A 16,042-nucleotide genomic window follows, 5' to 3' on the forward strand; every position below is an offset into this window, starting at 1 on the left:
CGTGGGGAGCCACATCTGGGCTACTGTAGCCTCGGAATCAGTACCCAAGGCCAATAACTCCCCCCAAGGACCTCGACAGTTTGCTTCACGGGCTCGGCAGCCTGAGGGTCCATGACCACCGAGCCCCCCGCGATGGCTCGGCCTCGGCATAGCCGCTGCCCCCTACGACGTCATTACACGGCAACCCGCACGTCGCCCGCCATGTCCTGCATCAAGCCGTACTGGAGCCCCACGACGCACAAGACCGAGTACGACCAGCATGTCGCTTCCGCACGTCTCATCGAGGCGCTCAACCACTCCGACAAATCACACGACGGCGCAGTGCAGCGACGTGGCAGACCAGACGTCCGTCACGTCAGCACCCTGCCATCCACGACGGGACTGTGCAAGGGTTACCGGCTACTGTGCTGCCTAAACTCCTGCACCAAGGACGGACACGACGTGGGGAGTCAGAACCGGGTTTCTGTGACCTCGGGGCCAGCGAACCGACCGCTCCGCCCCGCTCGAGACCCCCGATGAGCCTTGGATTCCGCCTCGCCCGAGACTCCCGGAAGGGCCTCGGGCGAACTGGCCATGCTCCGCCTCGCCCGAGGCTGGGCTCGTCCCGCAATCTCGTCACCTCCGCCTCGAAAGTCACTCTGGCAGGCTATCGCATCCAATTAATGCGCCCAGCTGCCCTCACTACGAAAGCCACGATCGGCAGTATACCACGACAGGACAACGGTCAAATCGCCTTTTTACCATCCCTTACTAACAATACAGGGCACCATATCCTGTAGACGCATGTTCGGCACTGTTCCGCCCAAATCAACTATCGGCGATGGCCGCCCAGACCTCACATTACCACCCGCTAAAGGCCTCGGCGCAGCAGGCCTCAGCACAGTGGGTCTCGGCCTCAGCGTGATAGGTCTCGACACAGCCTACTACAGCAGCCACCAGGCCTCGGCATTTCACCAAGTCAACAAGAGTACAAGAGCGCAGCATGTCGTCAGCCTTGAAGACCATACCGACTAGACATCGACTGGAACTCCCACGACGCCATACTGCTTCAGGGAGCGGAATACGTCAGCAAATAGTAGCCTTCTCATGTACCTCTCGCTTCCTCCTTGTAACTATAAAAGGAGGTAGCCAGGGCCATTTCGGGGGGGCGAGAGGACAAACACACCGATAGAATCACGCACTCCCACGCTGCTTGAGAGCAACGTCCCAAGCAGTTCGCACCACCCTCGCCGAGACCTGGGGCTAGCTCCCTCTCTCACTCAGCTTGTAACCCCCTACCACGAGCACTCCGGTGCAAGGAATACAAGATCGATCTCTCAGACTGGACGTAGGGCCTCGACTGCCCGAACCAGTATAAACCTTGTGTCTCTTTGCATCACCATCCGGGATTAGGGACACGCAGTACAAATTCACTCGTTGGTTGAGGGACCCCCGGTTCCAAAACACCGACACCATGATTTGACAACATGGTGCTACAGTAAACATGTGCTAATGACAGATTAATTAGACTTAAAAAATCGTCTCACAAATTAACCTCCATCTATGTAATTGATTTTATAATTAATCTATATTTAATGCTCTTCAATTTTAGAAGCGACTAAAGAACCAAACGCTCCTTAGCCTCCGAAACGAAGCAGATGCACAAGAGAGAAGAATGATGGGCGCACGACGTCTAGAGCGGACACAACTGCTGCGTACTGCTCCCTCCGTTCATCGAAAGTGTCATTTATTTATTTATTTTTTATACAAATAATAAAATAAACAAATCATTATTAAAGTATCTATAATGATAAAAATAGGTCATAACAAAATAAATAATATTTATATAAATTTTTTAAATAAGATAAATGATCAAATAAGAAGTCAAGCACCCCATGCTAGTGCAGTGCATTTGATCGATGTCCTCTCTCTGTCGTTGGATCTCTCTCGATCTCTGGCAAAGTGGCAAGCAGAGCAGAGCAGCACTGCACTGCACTGCATGAGCGCGTGCATGTTAGCCCTCCTGCTGTCCTGCATGCTACAGTCACATTAGTGGAGTATACGTACCGACGTACATGCTGGCATGCTGCATGTGCCGACGAGCGACGACGCCTACACTGGCCGGGACACTAGCGCAAGTGGTAGGCTAGCTAGTAGCGGTCCCGAGGTCGCGTTGACGTGACGTAACGAACGAACGACCCCCGCGTACGGCGCACGGCAGGCAGGCGGCGTACTCGTACGTACTGTACGATATATCGCGATGTGAACGTGATCCACATGCAGTCATCCACTGATCCATCCAGCCCAGTCCAGGGCACCGTTGGGTCGGAACGGAACGGCCTAGACTGCTGGAAGGTGCAGGCACGAGGCTATACGTACTGCGGTAGCACGGATGGATTGGTATTAAAACCGGTTGATAAGTCGACCGAAGCTGTTTTGTTGTGAGAGAAAGATACTGTAGCCGATTAGCCGATTAGCAGGCTGATAAATTCGAACGAACATGACCATAAGAGAGCCACTACCGTGAGACTCCAGGGACCTCTCATCCTAGCTAGCCCGTATCACTGTTCCATCACTGCCAAGCAAAGACAGAAACCATCTCGACTAGCAGCACCCAACACTAGTACTAGAACGGTTCTAGGGGGTGAAAGTCTAAGGATGTCACGTCGGTATCGGGGTGTCCTCCAAAAACGTCTGGATAGTAATAATAAAATAAATTACGTAAGTTCCCACTAATCCATGAAACGATTTTATTGAGCCTAACTAATCTGTCATTAGCACATGTTTAGTGTAGCAACACATTGTCAAATCATGGACTAATTATGCTTAAAAAATACGTCTAGCAAATTAGTCATAATCTGTGTAATTAGTTATTTTCTTAATCTATATTTAATACTTCATGCATGTGTCCAAACATCTGATGTGATAGGGAGTAAACTTTAAGATGAGCCACTAAACAAGGGCCTAATCCTGCTAGGGCTACTGTTTCTTTAATGACTTTTGCCTTTTCCTTGTCGTCTCAAACAACACCGGTCGTTTGGGGCGGGCATGTTCACGCACAGAGGGGTCGTCGAGCCTCAAATCTGACCGGCTTAAAAAGACAACATTGTATAATGGGCTGACTATTTTATTGTCTATAAATTGTTTAATGCTCTGTATGTAGTCAAGTTCAATCATAGATATCATTTTGTATACCATTTTGTTACTATTTGATAGAAAACAGACCAAATATAAATAAGATGAACGTGGTCATAATATTTTTTTAAACCACCAATACAAATCATATGGTACATATAATTGCAACATTTTTGTCCAATCATATCAAAGAATGAGTTCACATTGACATGCAGATTGAAGGTCTCTATCTTCAGAACACAATAATATTCGACGTGTTCAAAGAAACAGGTAGATCTTAATGGATGTAGGTCTTTATTGCTCAAAAATAGATAATGGATCAGCAGTCAATTTCAGAGCATCAGCTCAGATAAGGGGACCTCAGATTCTACCCATCTTTGCAAAAAGCCATAGCTGAACAACAGTCATCAGTCATCAGTGCACGAGATGAGATCAAACAAGTTTTCAATGGCCAGAACCAACGACTGACTGAATGAACAATCGCACACACAGAGACGACGGAATAAGGAGAAGCCAGCCGTTGGCCTGGGCACCTGCGATGCGGATGCCGGCGACCGGTGGCCGAGCCGAAGCGTGAGAGGAACGCCTTGATATGTGCTTGGCCGGCCGGGGACGTCGGTCGTCGTCTCCTATACTAGCCTAGACTGGACAAAAAGCTCGTTGAGCTCAGGGATGAAAAGGGAAAATCCCATACAGACCGGCACCACCGTTTCCCCGTATAACCGATCGAATACCATTTACTCAGGCAAGCGAACTTCCTAGAAAAAAGTTCGGTACAAACGAAAACGAATTCAATTCACAGGTAAGTTGTTTTCCTGACCGTTTTCGCAGATCCCGTATTTTACCGGGAACGTTCCCACGGTAGAATACCGTATTTGGCGTTATGTTTATCTAATATTTCCAGTTATTTGGAATTGGAACCGTTCACAGCTATCTAATGTCAGTTTGTGATGGAGCCTTGTTTGTATTATATTGATGTCACGATGTGATTACTGAATCTGTTGTGTCGAGCTACACTTTTGAAGTGGTTGCGTGAGTCGGTGTTCCCGATTTAATCTACCGGTCCCAACCGTTAACGACGTGTACCCGACCACATTGTAACGTTCCAGACGTCGCGAATATCCTATTTCCCTTTTTCCGACCGAGTATTCTCGATCCCGATTCCGTTTCCGTATAAAAATATGAAAACAAAAAGGTTAGAGGATTTTTCCGACCGTTCCGACCGTTTTCACCCCTAGTTGAGCTGCCTCGCTGGCTCATTACAAAAGTGCTCCGATTGGACTCGTTTTTCTTTATAATGAAAATGACTTGATTTCGAATAATTTTGACTTCGGCTCGGCTCGATAAGCTCAGCATGAAGTAGGAGGCAAGGCGACGACCTCCAGGGGGCGCGTCGCGGTGGTGGAGAAACCCAAACTTTGTTTTTTTTACTCACCTCAAATAGTAGGTATTTAAATAGATATTGTGTTAGAAGAAAACTAAAGATTACCAACTTTGATTGCTCATAAAACATATCAAGGGTCGAAAGCCCCCCATTGGAACGTACACTTAAAATTGAAAGAAATTATATAAGAGTTTATTAGAAATCAGTTCATTTCTATAGGAAAAACAGAGAAATCTGTAATCCAAAGAGTCTGCTCTCTTCGTGCCTAAATAACTGTCGTTCACGCTTCCCGAGATATAATTTTCATTAAATTAATATAAAAATATTAATATTTATGATACATAATTAATATCATTAGATAGATTATTGGATCTATTTTCATAATAAATTTATTCAGAGATACAAAAGATGCTAATATTTTCTACCAATCTAGTTAGACTTTTGACGGACGAACAAATAACGACAATAGTTAGGAAGCGAGGGCTAAGATTTTAGCCCGTGGTGTGGGATAGCCCGCTGGAACTGGAACACATATAATTGGCAAGGAAGCGTGTGATGACAAATCATCTGCAAGGACCAGGCCGGGCTTTATTGACGAAAGCCAAGTATATAGCTAGGGGATCAGCACATGTAGCAGCGCGACAGACGAGAGCAGAGCACGGAGGCAGGCAGCGATCGAGTAGAGGAGAGTAGCGGCCGGGAGCTACAGTATAGGAGTACTCCTCCGCATCGTCCCGGACGGACCCACCGCCCACCGGCGAGACCTGGATGGCTCATGGCTGCCTGCCTGGCTGTCTCTGTGTCTCCGTCCGTCCGTCCGTCCGTCTCTAGATCCGGCCCCGACAATCTTTCAAGCCCCAGTCTCTCTCTCTCTCTCTCTCTCTCTCTCTCTCTCTCTCTCTCTCTCTCTTCCCCCCGGCCCTCATACTACTCGTACTAGCTCGCTCGTCAGTGGTGGCGGCGAAGCTAGGCTAGCTGTGCGTTGCGACTTGCGACGAGCTTGCATTGCTGCATCGTATCCTTTTCCCGCTCGCTCACCTGACCTCCTCCTCCTCCTCCTCGTCTCCTGCCAACAAGGGCGAGCGTCGCGCGGCCCGGACCCCCGCAGGCCCGCAGCCGCACTACTACGTAGCAGCAGGCAGCAGCAGCAGTATTGCGGAAAGAAACGAAGGCAGCGCGCTGATCCTATCCCCTCTCTCCCCTCCATCATTGCCGCCCGAAACGGCAACCCGCCACCGTCTCACTGCACTGCACGCTCCCCTCCTCCTCTTCCTTCCCCTCCTCCCTCCTCCCTCCATGTGCTCGTCTGCAGCACGCTCTACTACCGCCTCGCCTCGCTGCTTGCACTCTGCTAAATAGGCGGCCGCCGGGGCTCGCTCGTCGTCGTCGTCGATCGTTCGTTCCTCCAATATACCAATAGGATCGGATAAGAAGCTAGCTAGAATCGATGATGGCAGCGGCAGCGGCGGCGGCGCCGAGGCCCAAGTCGCCGCCTGCCTCGCCAGACCCCTGCGGCCGCCACCGCCTCCAGCTCGCCGTCGACGCGCTCCACCGGGAGATCGGCTTCCTCGAGGTACGGATCAATCAATACTACTAGTATGAATTGAAGCTACCACCTGCATGCTTCTTCGACTCATCAGCCATTCTTCGATTCTCGCATATTAATTGCTCTATATAGGAGTAACCCACACTACACTCTATTACGCTGCACTGCAGTGCTCGACCGTCTACAATGTGCTGTGTTCCGGCCTCCTTTGCAGTTTTGCATCACCTAGCTTATCTACATCCTACAACGTGCTGTGTTCCTCCTGCTGCCTTGCTCAGCTGCGTTGCCCTTTTCCTTCTATTCTCTCTCTCTCTCTCTCTCTCTCTCTCTTGTGATTCAAAATGCATAAACAATCGCATTCACAAATGATATACAAGGATAAATAAGCAAAGTGTGCGTAGTCAACGAAATTCAAAATTACCAGTCGCTGCTTGCTGGTGGCTCCTCTGATATCCATGGGCCGGGCGGCGCCCCAGAACTGAAACGCTATCAGCAGTAGTGGCACGACTGATGAGACCGTTTAACTTGAAAGCTTAGTTTAATCCCTCCTGGCCGTGCTAATGGTCACCAGTTTAATCTCTCTGCCTCTGGGCACGTGCGGATCGTACCATGGATTTGCGCGCGTGTCAAGCCTCGATTCTCCTCTTTATAGTATTCCTTTTGCCTACAATTTTGCCATTTTCCATGATTCCGACTCTTCTTCTCTTCTACCTGCTGCTGCTGATACTATACTACAGATCGAGTACTCCTCTCTCACACAGTCACACACACAATCTCAAATGATAAAGCACTACTACTGATTTTTTGTCTATCTATCTAACTAGGGTTTAAGGGATCTAGGATCTAGTACATGTACAAGAAGATACAAGGGCCGCCCCACGCTTTGATTATTGCCTTTGTGTCACCTCTGCATATCCTAAATACTACTCCTATCCTATCATATGGCATGCGGGCTTTCACAATAATACTACATTAGCGCTAAACTATAGCAGGTACTTGCGAAATCATGTTGAAGCAGCCTGCCTACAGCAGGCTTCCTTCAACTCATCATGAAAAATTAAATTCCGTCCAGCCTGGCCTTTGCTTGCCACCATCTCGTTTTAATGTCTTAGGCCATGTTTGGTTACTGCAGGAAAATTTTAGTCCCTGTCCCATCGGATGTTTAGACACATGCATGAAGTATTAAATATAGATAAAAAAAATAACTAATTGCACAGATTGTGGCTAATTTGCGAGACGGATTTTTTAAGCCTAATTAGTCCATGATTTGACAATGTGGTGCTACAGTAAATATGTGCTAATGGCGGATTAATTAGGCTTAATAAATTCGTCTCGTAAATTAGTCTCCATCTATGTAATTAGTTTTATAATTAACTCATATTTAGTTCTCCTAAATAGCATCCGAACGTCCGATGTGATATGGACTAAAATTTAGTCCATGGAACCAAACACCCACTTATACTATTATTTATGTTGCTTCTCATGTTATTGGGAATGACTCCACATTTCCAGCTACTCATCCTGTCCACCCTGCTCACTCACCAGAGCTCAGCTACCAAGCAATACAATAAAATATTCCTGAAAACATATGTTATTAACACACTATTTACTGCCCGATGAGCCTGCAAAAACACAGCCCCTGCATTGGTGCCATGCCTACGTGCCATCACTCCATCAGTATGTCAGAATTTATAACTAATCTAAACGGACAAATTTATTCGAATACAACTGATGTTCTACTACACACTCACCATCAGCTTGCTGTGTATGCATGCTTGCCTCCCTTCCTTGATGCATATATATAATGCATTACCAACGTATTTGTTACGAGATTGTATGGTTGCAGTATATATATGTATGGTTGCAGTATTTGTTACCGATGGCAATATATACATGCTGGCGTACGGCCGTTTGTATATATATATATGGTTGCAGTATGCATCTCGTTATATTAGAATATTGGAAAGCTCGGCCCCCAGCTGGTTTTCTTCAAACTTTGAATGTGCTGCGTGTTAAAAATATCCCACCCAGACAACGCCTGAAAAGTTGACAGCTCAACACATGGCTTTTACTTACCAGTATATATACAGTAGTATTTACTATTACCAATGATATTATATTATTATCCTCAAACGCTCGATTTAAATTCCTCGGTGCAGGGCGAAATAAGTTCCATTGAGGGGGTCCACGCTGCCTCCACATGCTGCAAAGAGTAAGCTCAACAAACACTCTGTTATCAGAGCAACCACAAAATATACATTGACTAGAAAAATGGGAGTCGTGTCCAGGTTTAAAGTAAGAATCAACCTGTTCAGTTGGCTCATTCGTATGGTCATTGATTCGTGAACAAATACTATTGACTAATTTATATGAGAGAAAAATACTATTTCAGTTAAAAATTTACGATCATTTACGACGAGTCACACCAAACGAACGGTCTGTATATTTTTTTTTTCAGAACGGTGAGAGTACTTGTCCAAACATGTGGGCCTTATGTCAGTGGACCGCACAATGGTGGGCCTTAGCTGGGGAATAAAATACAATATCTATCTTCCGATCCGCCTAACTTTTCTTCCCGTCCGAGTCTCCGATACTTCGCTCGACGACGCCGCTGCCGCTACCCGTGACCCGTCCCTCCTTCTCAGCCACCGCCGTTCGTCCTTCCTTCTCAGCCACCGCCGCCGCTCGCCCTTCCCCAGTCTGGATTGGACTGTCTCCAACTCCAATCAGCCTCCCCAAATCAGATCGACTTTCTCGTGTTCCCAGATCGAAAGTGACGACCTCGCCGGTGCGCGTTGAAGCCCGGGCGGCGGCCTCTCGCCGGCCGCGAATGGCGGCGGCGTTCTCTGCGGCAACGCCGGCAAGACTGGAACCAAAGCGAGGGAGGGAGAGAAAGCTGCAGGAGAAAGATGAAGGAGAGAGAATTTAATATTTCTTTATTTCTTATGGCCAGTCCATTGGTATCCTTAGCTATTTATTAGCTATTTATTAGCCTCATAAACCGTATTTTTTCAACACAGGAAGAGTATTTTTCTCTTATAAAAATTAGCCAACATTATTTTTAGCGGTGGTATCAGCCAAGCGAAGATCACTCCCGCGACGTTTCGGCTAGGCTGTAGAGAATATTTTAATAGCTGTGGACTGGTTTATTGCTACGTTGTGGTTGCTCTAACTACTATACAGCTGGGGACCTTACCTTACTTGCAGTGTTTTCACAAGAATGGCTGATCAAAATGCTAGTATGAGAAAACATAATCTCATCCAAATGTCCACGCATCCATTGTTCTTTGGATTAGGTACTAGATAGCCATGGTCAGATAACTGGTTTTAGGTTTCTATCTGAATACATCGCTGCTATAATACTATATTGACCATGTGGAGAAACCAAAGATGATTCTCTCTGTTGATTGCCTCTCTTTGATGAATCTTTGCAGGGTTGATGAGTTTGTTGGAAGCAATCCGGACCCATTCCTAACGATGTATGGATTTTCGGGTTGTGAATTTGTCTTTAACTTAGCATGAACGCTGCATTTTTCTTATTATCTATCTGTTTAAAAGCAGTCAGCCAGAGAAAGGAAACCATGATCAATCTCAGCAGTTTCTAAAGAAGTTCCGGTACTTCCTTTGCTCATCACTACTCTTAATATTGTTGGTTCCTACCATTAGCACACGTATATAGTAATGTTATTTTGTTGTCAAGTATATATTCCCGAGTACTAGCAGTTCACATGAAAAAGACTAATATGTACAAGAAAAATCATTACCTCCTAATTCTAAAATCATTGTTATAGGTAGGAGAATGTACAGGAAGATAACAGTTTCTGTAAATTGGCATAAGACAAAACTAACACCAGCTAAAACTGAAATGGATGACACATATATCTCTCCATTTTTACTGTCTAGTATCATACTGAGAAAACAACCTGTCCATTTTCTGAAAAGTATGCAAGTGCATATTCATTCGGTTAAAGCTTTATGAAGTTTGTGATCATCTGCGAGCCTAAGTCCCACCAGCGTACGTTCTAGCACCTTCAACGGCTTGTATCAGATCTTTGCTGTTTTTTTCCCCACTGCAGCCTGCACCCCTCGTCCCCTCCACTGTACTGCACTACAAACTTTCAGAGTAATTAGCTTGTCGTTTACTTTAAACTGCCATGCCATCAACATCACATTGTCAGCCAGAGCAATCAGTTTGTCGTTGTCTGCACTAACACTTAATTGAGCATCTAAAGGGCTACTTTTCAGAACCGTCACCTCATTGTTACTATAATTGTTTCAATTATTCCTCAACATGTCGTCAGAAACCATCAGCTACTGAATAGGAGTACTCCTATATCAGTAAACCATCAAATGATGCTGCTGTTTGTTGCTAGCTAGTATAGCTTGCATTGGGTGAATGATTGACAATCACAGATCGGAGCAGATGAATGAATGAAGTTGCGTTTTGCATGCATGCAGAGCAAAGAGCTGCCTGAGCTACTACCTCTCGTGGATCTGCTGCTGCGGTGGCGGTGGCGGGTGGTGCCCGCCGTTGCAGCTCAAGAGGCCAGCGGCGCCGAGCTGCTCCTGCGCGCCACGGCTGAGGAAGCTCTGCTGCTGCTGTTGCTGCTGCCGGTGCCGCGTGGTGTACGTCGGCGCCGGCTGCGGGTGCTGCGCCCCGTGCCCGCGCTGCTCGTGCGACTGCACCTGCGCCTGCCCCAGGTGCAGCGCCGCGTGCTGCTGCACCCCGCGCTGCTGCCTGTGCCTATGATGGCCATGAGAAAATTTTGCGTGCATGCATGCTACTACCCGGATATGATGATTTTCGATGGTTTTGATGATGGATGACTGGCATTTTGCGGCATGCATGTTTTTTTTTGTTTAGTGTCGGCGACACGGGTACTATTGCTAACTGGCTGTTGATCTGGTTCGTGCTGCATGCTGAATGGCGTCGATTCCACATTTCCACTGAGAATAGGCCATGCCCATGCAGCTCTAGTTTTACGTACAGGACAAAATATGCTTAGGTTTCACTAAGATGAATTCAGACTTGCAAAGACTTTGCCAAGGGTTCCAGGTCCACCATACCACTTTGCCAAGGTGGCCACTTTGCTTTCACACTTTGCCAAAAACAATGACCTACGTAGCTTGAGACCCCGTGATACCTCCAACTGGGCAAAACACATTACTGCTTAAGAGACGCAGCACGAAAAATTCATACAAAAATAAGAAATATTACACTTTAAATTTGGGAGACTCTAATCATTATTGTCATTAATAGCCAACAAATTTAGAGACTTGCTAGTGTCCTGACGTCCGATCCGAAGCGCTAGCATTGGACGGTGCTCCCGAACCCATGCCTGACGCACCCAACCCGCTTCAGAGGACGTGTGGGCCCACGCATGCGCGGGGACCACCCCGAGCCCACTCCTTTTCACACGCCCGTATGCACGCAGCAGCAGGTGTGTGCGGTGACCCACGGCGGCACGGTGACCTATGGCGGCGCACTAGCAGCAGCAACATGTGCTTCCTCGAGATCTACTTTTGAAACATCTAATTGAACACACTTGCAAATGCAACATGCGTCTGAAACAGATGAAACACTTAAAACATACACCTGAAATGTGCGTGTATAGCCATAGCAACATGTGCAACACTACATTTACTTTTGAAACATCTAGATGCAACACTTGCAACACAAAAGAAGACAGATGAAAAACTTGCAAAAAACACCTGAAAACACTTGAAAACCATAGCAAAACATACGCAACATCGAGATAAAACACTTGCAACATATGTGTGAAACATATGCAACATCCAGATAAACACACTTGCAACATACGTCTGAAAACAGATGAAACATTGAGAACAGACTCTTACAACATACGTGTCTAAACCATTGCAACAAATGCAACATCCCGATCTACTTTTGCAACATCCATATGAAACACTTGCAATATACCTATGAAACATTTTGAAATGTACGCTTGCAACATGCGCTTTTAGCGCAACATCTCTTTACTGCTTGGGAGAAATGGAGGTTCATTGGCGTGTGAAGTACATCGGTCTAGAGCTCGTCGGTGGCGCAGAGCGACCGACCAAGGGGCATGATAGTTGTTGAGCGCAGCGGCGCCAGAGCGGAGCTGCCCTCCGTTGCTTCAAGCCTGGCGATGGAGCTTTGTGCTGTCAGCGGACCGACAAGGGACACCGCAGCCATGGAGCGGACCGGGTAGGGGCAGCTACGGACCGGCCAAGGGGCCCGATGGGGCGGCAGCTGGAGCAGAGCCACCCTCCGTTTCTTCGAGCCCGGTGATGGAGCTTAATGTCGTCGGTGGATCGGCTAGGGGACATCACCGCGTTGGCGCGGACCGGGCAAGGTGCAGCTGCGGACCGGCTAGGGGGCGTGATGGGGCTATGGCTGGCCTTAGGGCACCATGGATTACAGACTCCGTGGAGCATTGGCATGGCCAGCGGCCAGCAGAGGAACCACCCCATGATTGTGGCGCTACAGAGCGTGGTTGCGATGGAGTACGATTTCGTGGCACTACGGTGGAGAGCCTTCTAGAGAATGGAGTAGCAGGATAAGGTTAGAGGCAAGTGAACAAGGCGATACGCAAGTTGGGCTGGTGCCGCGGCCCGTGAATGCAACGCCCGGACAATCGGATGTGCTGACCAGAGCATTACCGATAAATCTGTTATGTTGTCTAAAATCATTCACCTCTACCATTATTATTAAAAACACATAAAATAAATTTGCATCTAAGTTACCCACTTTAGCTATTATGAAAGATAATTTAAACTCTAATTTGCATCTAATATTGTCGGGTTCATAAACCCAGGGTCCCTCATGGACCCGCTTCACAGCAAAAGCTTGGCCCAGCAGACGATATTGCAAACGACGCGCAACTCCTAGGCCGGCCCAAAAACCTAACGATAGGCTAGAAGGGCGATCCATTCTCTGACTGGAAGGCCTAGCCAAGGAGGAACCACGGTCGCTTTCTAACTCTGGCCTGCCTCCCCGACCGCAAGGCCTGGCCAAAGAGAGGACGACGCTTGCTTTCCGACTCCGGCCCACCTCTCTGACCAGAAGGCCCAGCCAAGGAGGAACCACGCTGGCTTCTGACTTTGGCCCGCCTCTTCGACCAGAAGGCCTGGCCAAGGAGGACCGACGCTCACCTCTGACTCTGGCCCGCCTCTCCGACTAGAAGGCCTAACCAGCTCGCCTTCGACTCCTGCACTCACTTCTCCGACTGGAAGGCCTAGCCAGCTCACCTCCGACTCTGGCCCGCCTCTTCGACCGGAAGGCCTGGCCAAGAAGGAACGATGATCGCCTTTGACTCTAGCGCTCACTTCTCTGACTGGAAGGCTTGGCCAGCTCTCCTCTGACTCCGACGCTCGCTTCTGACTCTGGCCCACCTCTCCGGCCGGAAGGCCTGGTCGAGAAGGAATGACGCTCGCCAATGACTCCGACTCACAATATCAAGGGTCGTACCCTGCACGCGTCGAAAGGCCAGAACCAACTAGGGAATGACCGACTAGGGATGCCCGCTTGGTCAAAACCTAGAAAATGAACAGAGCAAGTAAGGCAGGGCGCTCCAGTCAACCGCAATATCAAGGGTCATACCCTGCATGCGTGCATGATAGTATTGTTAGGTCATGTTAGAAGGATGCACTACAACCTTCCAAACATGTCAGAACATGAACAATATTGTGGGCACCGACATTTATGCTATAGTATGGTAGGCGTTGACATCTGCCATACCAGAAGAAGATGATGGAACCTACCACATGCATCTGAGCATCAACAATGTTATGGGCATCGACAAACCACCTTGTACATGACGGCGTGGGCAACAAGACTGGATAGCACACACACACTCTTTCTCTCACACTCCCGCTTGTAAACCTGCCCACTTCATCTATAAAAAGGGATGCGCTCTCTCCAAAAGATGGATGATTCAACCACACATCGGTCGATTCACGAACGATTCGAACAACCTACGATTCGAATGATTCCAACAGAGCACACGCTCAAATACTTAGCGCACGTAGGAGCTCCCGTCTCTCTCGGCCCTTTGGTCCAAAGTCTGACCAGACCTCTTGCACCCCCATCTTACTCCCTCTCATTTGTAACCCCACACCAAACTTTGAGCACCTGGACTTAGGAATAAAGTCACCGACCGACTCAAACTGGATGTAGAGCACGTTGCCTGAACCAGTATAAATCCTACGTCATTGAGTGCTAGGCCACATCCAATCACAACGTACGGCAAAACTACAAATATTTACGTGTTGGTCACTTTCTACATCGATAGTTGGCGCCGTCCGTGGGGAGGACACCGTACGTTCACGCTTTTGGTCATCGGATGGCCCACCTTTCAGCCATCTTTAGTAAGGCGGGCTCAAGCGATACGACTCGCTTTGGCTCGCTAGAGTTTCCCAAGCTCCCACCTGTTGGGATGTGGGTTTCTCCCGTCTTCGAGCCATCCCAGGCCTTCCTCTTTGGAAGCCTGGACTTCGTCACCGACCAGCTCGGCGTGCTTCACCTCCGTGAGGAGGCACTTGTCCCGACGCCCATCAGAGGAGGAGCGCTCTCTGTCAGCTCTAGGCCACCCAGCGACCTCTCCGACGAGGCACCTACGCTTCACTCCGAGCCCACGCTGGGCTCAAACCCCACTGTGAGTAATGTACATACAGTTCTTTACTTGCTTTTTTGTATTTTCTACCGACTCTCTAGAGGGACCCCGTTGTCCCTGCCGCACCGCCATACGACCGGTTGAAGGATCGAGATGGTGGACTAGAGGGGGGGTGAATAGTCCTTTATAAAATTAATTGCATCAGCTAACTGAAACAAGTGCGGAATTATAACTATCGGTCTAGCCAAGACTACACCCCTCTATCTATGTTCTCTAGCACCTTCCAAAGATACTAATCAAGCAAAAAAGGTGCCGGGCTAGCGAAAGCTCACCTAACCAATTCTAGGAGCAAGGTCACACAAACCTATGCCACTAGTACTTTAAGCAACAAGGGTGCTCCTACACATGCTTGTAAGCAAAAGCACAAAGCCACCTAATGCTCACTAGCAATGCTCAATAACAAGGCAGCCAATGCCAAATTAGAGAGCGCAATTACTTAGCTACACTAACTAAGCAATATGACTAACAAGGTTACACAAACCAAATTAGCCACGCAAGGGAGCTACTTCTATGCTACACAAGCAAGAAGGTAACTAGCAAGCTACACAAGCTAACTAATTACAAAAGCAACAACACAAGCTCAATGTATATGAAAGTAATCGCAAGTTTGTGTAACGGGGATGCAAACCAATGGGAAGAACAAGGTTGACACGATGATTTTTCTCCCGAGGTTCACGTGTTTGCCAACACGCTAGTCCCCGTTGTGTCGACCGCGCACTTGGTGGTTCGGTGGCTAATTGGCATCACCCGCCAAGCCCGCACGTCGGGCACCGCAAGAACCTACCCTAAAAGTGAGGGTAGCTCAATGACACGCTTTACTATAGTTGCTCTTTGTGGCTCCCACAGGGCGAGCACAATGCTCCTCACAAAGCACTTCTCCGGAGCACCGCACAAGCTTCTTGCGGGCTTCGACGGAGACCACCACCAAGCCGTCTAGGAGGTGGCAACCTCCAAGAGTAACAAGCACCACTGGCTTGCAACTTGATCACCTAGTGCCACTTGATGCAACCTCATGATACAATCGCACTAGAATCGCTCACTCACATAATCGGATGATCACTATCAAGTATGTGTGAGATGGAGGGCTCCCAAGCACTACCACACAAGCCACCAAGGCTCTAGTGTGCTCCCCTCGTCCAAGCTCTTGGCCAAAGGCCGACCATGGCTTCTATTTATAACCCCATGGGCAAAACTAGCCGTTACCCCTTCACTGGGCGTTTTTCGGGTCGACCGGACGCAGCATCGGACACTGCACCGGACGCACCAATCGTGAATACCGAACATGTCCGGTTGCTATACCAGACGTGTCCAGTAGCTGTCTGA

The 16,042-nt window shown here is 48.2% G+C and overlaps 1 protein-coding gene across 2 annotated transcripts; it reads left to right on the forward strand.

The window, feature by feature from the left end:
- Window positions 1-5,465: 5,465 nt before the first annotated feature.
- On the forward strand, window positions 5,466-10,876 carry LOC136494833 (guanine nucleotide-binding protein subunit gamma 4-like). 2 transcript variants are annotated; one of them, XM_066491009.1, is made up of 5 exons: window positions 5,466-6,071; window positions 8,204-8,256; window positions 9,479-9,523; window positions 9,603-9,659; window positions 10,503-10,876. In XM_066491009.1, exons 1-5 carry the CDS (start codon window positions 5,946-5,948, stop codon window positions 10,792-10,794), a joined length of 573 nt encoding a protein of 190 aa, XP_066347106.1. In that variant the 5' UTR covers window positions 5,466-5,945; the 3' UTR covers window positions 10,795-10,876. The 2 variants fall into 2 exon arrangements, with proteins under 2 accessions (XP_066347106.1, XP_066347114.1); XM_066491017.1 differs by having other exon boundaries at window positions 5,469-6,071; window positions 9,606-9,659.
- Window positions 10,877-16,042: the final 5,166 nt, after the last annotated feature.

The sequence above is a fragment of the Miscanthus floridulus genome, chromosome 1 (assembly GCF_019320115.1).
Source record: "Miscanthus floridulus cultivar M001 chromosome 1, ASM1932011v1, whole genome shotgun sequence".
Classification (NCBI taxonomy): domain Eukaryota; kingdom Viridiplantae; phylum Streptophyta; class Magnoliopsida; order Poales; family Poaceae; genus Miscanthus; species Miscanthus floridulus.